Below are 9300 nucleotides of genomic sequence, written 5' to 3' on the forward strand. Positions count from 1 at the left end.
CACAAATTAGTTAGCATAAATCAGTTAAATGACGAAAAATCAGGTGTCTATTTACTTGTGACCACGCTGTGTACATTCAGTTCTCTTAGTTGCTGTTCTAGGGTTTGGAAAACGAGAAGACACCAGGGGTGAAGTCTAGGAGGTTTTGGTTTTTGGAAGAAAATCTTTTGAAAGTAAAAACTGAAAATAGGCTGTTAGAAACGAGTTTAAAAAAACTTGTATCTCAATGTAATTAGTTCTGGGATATTTTTTGGACAAAACCAAACTTTTCCATTTAAAAAAGGTCCACAAAACATCACATTTGTAGTAAAATTGAAGAGATAACTCAAGGCAATGTGTTGAAATGGAAACTTTTGTTGTAAGTCCGCAGACACCGCTGTGCCACTGGGGATGGGGGGGGGGGGGCAAATGAAAACACAAGTAGAGGTAACCCCACTACTATAGCCTGAATGTTATTCTGTTTGAAAATATAACTTTTTTAGAAATTTTCTATTTATAAGTAATTAAACTAGTATTATTTTCATCCAATTTTTTGTTAGTGAAAAAGTTTAAATATTTTCATCTCATTATACAGTTCTACAAAGTAGAGTTTAGAGGGATTTTACTCCTACTTTGCATTTTTTAGGGATAATTTGATTTATTAGGTAATTCAAAGTTAATTTACTCAAATGATTAGTTTAGATTATTATTGTAAGTAGAATTACATTTTACACTAAACAAACCGCTAGGCGAAGTTTTGCCAACCAGCGTACAAGAAGATAACCTTTATATCTTAGTCTGAACAACACATACAGATATTGGTATCAATACCCATACTAAACTTGGTAATTCTGTTTCTCTGTATGTGGTGACCACATAACTATGTACATATGTATACAACATTAAAATTCCAAACTAAAGGTCCGCCATATATATATATATGTAGAAGTTTACATCTGGTATGTTACATCTGTTTCAAAGTAATTACTTCTCGATAAAGCCAAATAATTACACATTTTACAGTCGCTTACCTTTCATGAAGTCTCATATTTTGGTTGTATAATGGCATAATTTTCCTTTCTTATGCTTTTGCTGAGTTATCGTAATAAGATAATATCTTTATTTGTTACTTTCTTCTAATTCAAACATTAATATTATTAAAATATGCCTGCTTACCGAGGGAATCAAACGTCACCAAAAGATCGTTTTTATCGATGAACCCATCTTTATTGTTATCTATTAGCTGGAATGCCTATTAAAACAAATAAAATAACAGCAAACTATATTACAGTTAGAGAAAACAGGTGAGAAAATGTAAATGGTATTACCAATTTTATAAGAACAAAAAATATCCTAATCATGTTACCTAGATAACATTCACAGTAAATATATGAAAATAGTTAACTAATCAACTACAACAGCAGCTACAGAACAATTGTAAAAGTATATTCAATAAATGTTCTTATACAGAGGTAGGAAAATGTATAAGAATATGCAAAAAATGTGATCTATGTTTTCAAAAAGACTGTTAAAGATAGTATCAAAATACATAATAAAGTTGCCTAAACAATATTCACTGCAAATGTCTTAAGAAGTCATAGCTTAGAGTGTATTCCTTGTTCTAATTTAAACTATAAGAATTGTTATAGCTTACCATCTCACCCTTACACTAATTAAAACTGTATGAGTTGCCATAGCTTACACTGTAATCTTTGTACTAATATAAACGGTATAAATTATCGTAACTTACCCTTATTACCAATTTAAACTGTCGTAGATATTATAGCTTATACTGTAATTCTTGTGCTAATTTATACTGTAAGAATTGTCATACTTTACCATTAATTAAACTGTAGGAGTTGTCAGAACTTACACTGTAATCTGCAATCATCGTACTAATGTAAAGTGTAATAATTCTTGTAGCTTATCATATAATGTTCGTTTAAGAAATGCTGATTACTACTGAGAGCTATTACCTCATGTGCAACTGCCAATGAATTTCCAGTGTATGCCACGTACTTTGAACTGTATGTATTGCACCAGCCTATGATGTAGTCCTTTAATAGGAGAGCGAAATAACGTCCATGCGAAGTAATTTCTTTGAGCACTAGTGCATGATCATAAGCTCAGATGTGTTTTTCCTGTGCTTTTCGGGCATTTTTTTCCAATTCACTTAGGCAACTGGAAGCAACTTTCTGTTCATAGCACTGACGTTCAGTTGTTATCTATTTAGCTCACTTAGTAGATCACGTGTCTACATGTGACAGGCCTCGAATTTCACTCAATTGCGGAGTACTATCAACATCGTGGATAACTTAAATCATAACAGTCTTATGGAGCTGTGTTGAACCATGATGTAGCATTAAGTTAACTGATGATGTTCCCGTTATCATCCATCAGGTGTTTGATTTCCTTCTGCCTACTTCTCCAGTTCAGGTCCCTTGTTCTATTTCATTATCTTCTGTGATGCCTGCATTGCCTGTGCATTATTTTTTCAGTTCTTTCACATCCAGCCTTTACTTCTGGCTCCTCTTTACTTGATGAGAAGAACCTTTTTTTCTGTTTACTACACTTATAAATCAGACATGTGTTATTCTATCTCTTTGGTAGTTTCTACTTCATGAGAATTCTTCTGACCAAATTCCAGGCTGCTCCTCATCCTTCTGGTTTTATTCGTCTTTGTGTCTCCGTTATATTTCTAGAACTCCAATATCTTGTGTTATTTCTGTCTACTCGGGGAGTTCCTCATTCTCCTTCTTTGTCTTTTCTTTTCAGCTACCTGCTCATTTTCGTCTTTTTTTTTTCCCTACTCCTTAGCTTTATATCCTTCACCTTCTCACTGCAACTCTTCAGCACAGCTGAGATGGTTATGATGGGTTCATCTTTGTTTGCTATTTTGGCTTATATTTCCCAGATTTTTATGTGTGGACCGGAGTTTTTACAGTAGGTGTCTGTGACTTGTTGGTGATAAATTTGAACAATAAACAAACAGCACACAATCCACTTGTTTTAAAATAATATATTAAAACAAGTCAAACCTATATACAAATGTTTGTTACACTGTTGGTTATCACAGTTCTATCTAGAGCTTTAAATAATTGTTCTTTTTTCGTCAAAGTCCACACAGGTCGGTTCAATTAGTTTAGAACACAACTGACAAGACGAATTATTCTTCCTGCTCTGTTAGTACAATACAATCTGTGATAATTTAACTTTAAAACCACCACTATAACGTTGGTTACCATAGCTGTATCCAGGGTTTTAAATAGTTCTCTCTTTTTCTTTATTTTTTTTGTCAAAGACCAAACAGACTGGTTCAATGACTTTAGAACACAATTGTGATAAGCTATCAATTCTAAAAATAACTAAATTTAACACCTGCATTAAACGATATTTATTTCTCTGTTGTCATTATTTTTATCTAGTTTCTATGTTTTTGGGATATCCTCTGTTGCTTTCCTTTTGGGTTTCCACATCCCTTCCTCTTTTATGCATGACCTTCGTCTCACTCCTTTTCTAACAGACCAGGTCCTTTGGGGTGATACAGACTTTTTGAAATCTCATGCCAAGGCTGCTCTCCAGCAATTTTCCTTTGTTGTCTTGGTTTTCTGACTCTGTTCCACAAATACCTTTATCTGCTAACCACCTTAAAGAGACACGTTAGGCTAAACCGTCTTCTGTACCTCGTCCAATTATTTTGTTTGCCCCCCTCTTCCACAGGGTTGGCCATCTGGCCCCATCTTAACAAGATTCGGCAATTGCTACCTTCATTTTTCTTCAGGAGGCATCTCGCCTGAGCTGGGTGGTCGAACTTTCTAAGTACATTTTTGGCTACCATTTAGTATCTTGTCCCCTAAGGAGTTTCCTCGTTTTCTGAGTGGGGCGAGCTGAACTCTCTCCCTTGTGTCTTTATGCCATGGTGATCTTGATGTCCAAGGCAATTCTCTCTCCTGTTTTGCATGCACAAGAGATTCTCTCATCTCTCTCATTGGATTTTTGAAGACTCCTTCTTCTCTCGTAGGCCTGATCCCTATTGGTTATGCCCATGTTTTCCTTTTCTTGGATTCTGGGGATTCAATGGAACATGTGCTGCACTTCTTTTTCTTTTACTATTGTGTCTGTACCTTCTTCTCTACATTCCCCGCTGTTGTGGTGGCCTGATTGCTCCAACACGACACAGGGTATTCCACTTCTCTCTCCTAGCTTAACTTGCATCTCTACATTGATGTCGCTCTTTCTGATTGGAGTTGCATTTGAACACCTCCAGTCTCTCTCCAGAGGATTGTTCGTTGTATGTCATCTTTCATGAGATCATAAAGGCTTATTAGGTTTGCCAACTTCTTTTGTCGCTGTTGTTGGGTCATCTCGTGTTGATTAATTTAGAGAATTGTATAGCCATTTCTTTCATCAACTGCCAGAAAGACACCAACCATTGGGACCTATGTATTCTCATTCTGGAATTCCTTTATTGGGCATATTATCATTATTTTCCCATGTCATGGCTGTGGGGTTTTTTAATCTGGTGGCAGATCACTTGTCTTAACTGGACAGGATCCATCCCACAGAATGATCCTTGCAACTTCCAGTGGATTTCTTCCTATTTTGAGTCTCCAGTGATCGATTCTTTTGTTACTTCCCTCAATTCCACGTTCCCTCTCTTTTGATCACCAAACCTGGACTCGATCTGTATAGCTGTCGATGCTCTGAGCTGGATTAGTCCAATCTCTTTCTCTAATTCTACCCTCTTTCTGATCTCATGGACTTCTTCAAGGTTCTTTTTTCTTCTGTTCATTGACCCCTTTGTATGGCCTTTCTTCTCATTTGGGACCTTTTTGTGATTTTTCATACTCTTAAATACCCCTTTTAAGTCTTTGGCTTCATGTTCTTTGTTTCATTTGTTTCTTGAGGCATATTTTATCCTTCTCTTTGCTTGTGGTAGAAGTAGTTCAAACATTTACAACCTAGACATCTCCCATTCTCTCTCATAGATGCTGCTTGATGTTGATTCCAGACCTCTTCTTTCTTCTGGCTGCCCAGAATGTTTTATCCTATCTTTCTACCCGCTATTTCCTCATTTTATAATCTTACTGATCCTGATTGTCTTTTGTGATCTGTATGGGCTATCCATTGCTGTCTTCTTATGACTGCTCTTTTTCAGAAAAATTGCTATAAGCTGTTTTTACCTTGGTAGACTTCATCCTCTTAGGACATGTCCCCTTCTATTTTCTTTGGGTTAGGCTGACTGTACACTTTTTCGTGTCTTCTCCCACCATATTTGGCATACCAAAGCCTCTCTTGGCTTTTTTTGTTACCAGCATTTGGTGGAGATCTCTTATAGGCTGTATGTGGACTACACTTAACACATTTACTGCCTATTACTTACATCATTGGGCAGTTTCCCGTGCCTCTGGCTTTGCCTCCCTTCATTTACCATTTTTCAGTTCACCCAGAAGCTCTACTGTGGTGAGTTTTGCCTGTTGAGTTTTCAGTCATCTCCATGTCCTTTATACACTTCACGGTACCCCCATGTATGTGCTATTTTTGTGCACTTTCTACTACATTAAAAATGCTCACAAAAATATAAAATAGGTGGCAATACACACCAGACTGGACATAACATGAGAAGATAACCACTACATTCCTTAACTTTGGTGACTTCGAATCCCACCCAATGGCTGGTATTGCCTCACAAGAAATACTTACCTGAAATCTATCATACTTCAAGCAGTGGATAACAGAAAGTGTTATACCAATTTGCTCCTGCTCAGTGCTCATTATTAAGATGGAGTATTCTGCAAGACTGCCTTGGCAGAATGCACAACTGACATGGATGTTTTTTCACCTTTTACAAAACAAAAAATAAAAAACTGACAGCACTAGGTGTAGTTTCGCCCTTACACCTTGCTTTCACTTGCTGTCTTTAGTCATAGTAATTCATTACACTATCTCTGGGTAGTAACCCGATTCCAGATAATTGTGTTTGAAGACAGTAGTTCATACACACACTCCGGTGTTCTCTCCACCACGTATTCTTTCCCCTCGTTTTTTCTAGTGGAGAATGGGAGAACCCTTACTTCCCCAGTCACAAGCCACTGGGGAGGTCGATAGGAAGAGTTGCCTCTGTGAATGGTACCTTCCTCCCAGTAAGAGACCAGTTTGGCCCACTCATTTAAGATGAAGTGTTTACACTTAACTGTTTGTATTAATCTGTACTGAACTCTTGTAACAAGGTAACTGTTAAGTAAGTCAAACAGCAGTTTGGTAGTTTTTACTAACTTTGCTCTAATACTGAAGTAGTAATTTACGTTGTAAATGTTATAGTATTTTATATTATAGGTATTATAATAATGTACAGCGTAATTACTGTAGTAATTTGAACTGTAACTAAATATGCTGAAAATTGCATTTTACGGATGATTAGGGCTTTTAAGATTTAAGAAGTTAAATACGCACACAAAAATTTCATATGATTTAAAAAGCAACACGTAATGAAATACAAAATATGTTAAAGTAAGATAATATAACGAATCGTCTTCAAAAGAGAGATTAAAGCAACTGTCAAAAGCAGATCTAATTATGTTGGAACTGAATTTTGTATGATTCTCTGTGAGTGTAGTAAGATGATATGATGTTTGTATGTTAACTTAGTAGTTGTGTTTTTTTTAACCTAACATTAATAGTTTAGTTAAATATATTTCTAGACGTAAAATATGGAAGAATCACTATTAATTTCCCATTAGAATTAAAAGGGAATTTTAGGAATAGTTCCAAACTGTTGCTACAGATAGTTGGTAACAGCATTTCTAAGTCACCTCTTTGAATTCGGCTATCTGGTTCTGTTCAAACATAGCAAAAACATTTGAAGTCGCTCGTGCAGCCTTCTTCTTATGGGACTCTCCCTTGCCTTTCTTAGACTGTAAAATAATGAGTAGAAAATTTAAAATAAATTGGTTGTGTTTATTAGACAGGAATATTTTGAATAAAATAAACTTAATCATGCACGTTTTCTTTTTTTTTTACATTGTGCTTTTTACACAATATATATATATATATATATATGGTTTTATCTAATTGATAAGATTTATGTTGATGATTACTTCATTTATTGTATTATATCTTTTGTAAAGCATATATCTGGAGTTATAACATCTTTTTTCTAAATTAGGTTATTACTGGTAATATCACATCTGTGAGTTGTTTTAACAATCTAGAAGTAGGTTAAATATACTAAAGACGATAATGAAATGTGATAAAATACTTCGAATTTAAAAAAAAATATGGAAATCGTTTCAAATGAGAAAGAAATAGTAATGTAAATATACATATATAATTTCCCTTAAAAAGTGGATTTTCCATATATCTATTTTTCTAGAGTTGCATTTTTATATTTAACATACAGGATAAATTATATTTAGCATATTAAAAATATAAAAAAACTGGTGCTTGACGAGAAAAATCTATCTTTGCTAAACACAACTCAACTTCATTTTCTTTAATACTAATATATATTTTTGTTCTTAAGAGTTTATTAAACTTTAATTAATCACACATTCTTTGAAGAAGGAATAACGTAAGTTGCCTACCATCAACTAACTAACTATTTCACAGTAAAATATGTTCATTATTGATTAAGAAAATGACAACTGGTTAAAAAACCACAGTTAATCCTTTCAATCACAAACATATACTTTTGTTACAAGAGGAGGATTATGGTTTTACGACTACAACTAATCTTCTCTTCCTATCAAATGTTCAAGAGTTCCTAAATGAGAAAAAATATGCTTTCAAATCTCATAGCTAATCCTTACCTACTAACAAACGTTCAATATTTCTTACGATAGTGAACTTTGGTTAAATACTCACAGGAAAATTCTTTTTAACAAACGTTTAATGTCTCTTACGAAGGTGAGTTAACTAACGTTCAATGTTTCCTATGACGGTGAACCTTGATGTAAATCCAACACTTTTTACCAAACGTTCATTGTTTTTTGTGGAGGTGAACCTTGGTTAAAAGCCACAGTTAAACCTTTCATATTAACAAACGTTCTTAGTTTCTTATGGAGGGGAACATTGGTTAAAAATAACTATCTGATCAATTCCTGTTAACAAACGCCCAGTGTTTCTTATGGAGGGTTACGTTAGATAAAAACCCATAGATCGTCTTTTCCTATTAAATAAACGTTCAACGTTTCTTATGAAGGTGATCCTTGGTTAAAACCCATAGTTAAAAATATTAGTTTAAAACTCACAGCTAGTGCTTTTTTTTTGTTAATAAACATTCATTCTTTTTTTTTTTTCAGATGAATCTTGGTTAAAACCTGTAGTTAATTCTTTCCTATTAAATAAACCTTCAATGTTTCCTGTGGAGGTTAACCTTGGTTAAAAGCCACAGTTAAGCCTTTTCAATAAACACCTTAAATATTTATTCTACATGTGAACCTTCGTTAAAAACTCGCAGTTAATACTTTCCTATTAACAAACCTTCAATGTTTCTTTTGCAGGTGAATTTTGATTAAAAACCCACATCTAACCCTTTTCTGTCAATAAATTTATAATATTTTCTATAGCGGTGAAACTTGGGTTAAAAACCAATAGTTAATCCTATATTATTAACAAACGCCCAGTTTTTGCTAATCAGATGAACTTCAGTTAAAATTGACATTTAAACCCTTCCTCAAACAAATGTTTAGTGTTTATTATACAGGTAAACTTTGGTTAAAATCTATAGTTAGTCCTCACCTACTAACAAATGTTTAGTGTTTATTATGCAGGTGAATCTTGGTTAAAACCGACACTTAACCCCTTCCTACTAACAAACGTTCAATGTTTCTTATGTATTTGAACCTTAGTTAAAACTCACGGTTAGTCCTTACATGCTAACAAATGTTTAGTGTTTATTATGCAGGTGAATCTTGGTTAAAACCGACACTTAACCCTTTCCTACTAACAAACGTTCAATGTTTCTTATGTATTTGAACCTTAGTTAAAACTCACGGTTAGTCCTTACATGCTAACAAACGTTCACTGTTTCTTATACAGGTGAAAATTGGTCAAAACTCACTGTTAATACTTTCCTATTAATAAACGTTAAGTGTTACTTAAAGAGGAAAATTATGCCCGTGCAATCCACAGTTAAATATTATTTCAACTTAAAACATTGTTATATAACGTCAATACATTCTGCAGTTAAACCGTTATCATATGTTTATACTAACTGGCGTACCCGTCCCCTAGACGGAAGGTATATAAATATATTAGGACATGAAAAGCTGCTTCCATATATGTAATTATAAAAAACGCAAAAACGCCCATAAAAGCTGC

General features: G+C 34.2%; 1 protein-coding gene across 1 annotated transcript in view; it reads right to left on the minus strand.

Moving 5' to 3' along the window:
- LOC106464358 (myosin regulatory light polypeptide 9-like) overlaps positions 1-9300 on the minus strand; it is a 26406-nt gene that overhangs the window by 13569 nt on the left and 3537 nt on the right. Inside the window, exons 2-3 of the mRNA XM_013924494.2 lie at positions 6792-6893; positions 1156-1231 (exon numbers count right to left, since the gene is read on the minus strand). Coding sequence (XP_013779948.1) covers positions 1156-1231; positions 6792-6893 — 178 coding nt within the window. The remainder of the gene's footprint in view (positions 1-1155; positions 1232-6791; positions 6894-9300) is intronic.

This window comes from Limulus polyphemus, unplaced genomic scaffold (genome assembly GCF_000517525.1).
Source record: "Limulus polyphemus unplaced genomic scaffold, Limulus_polyphemus-2.1.2 Scaffold1626, whole genome shotgun sequence".
Classification (NCBI taxonomy): Eukaryota; Metazoa; Arthropoda; class Merostomata; order Xiphosura; family Limulidae; genus Limulus; species Limulus polyphemus.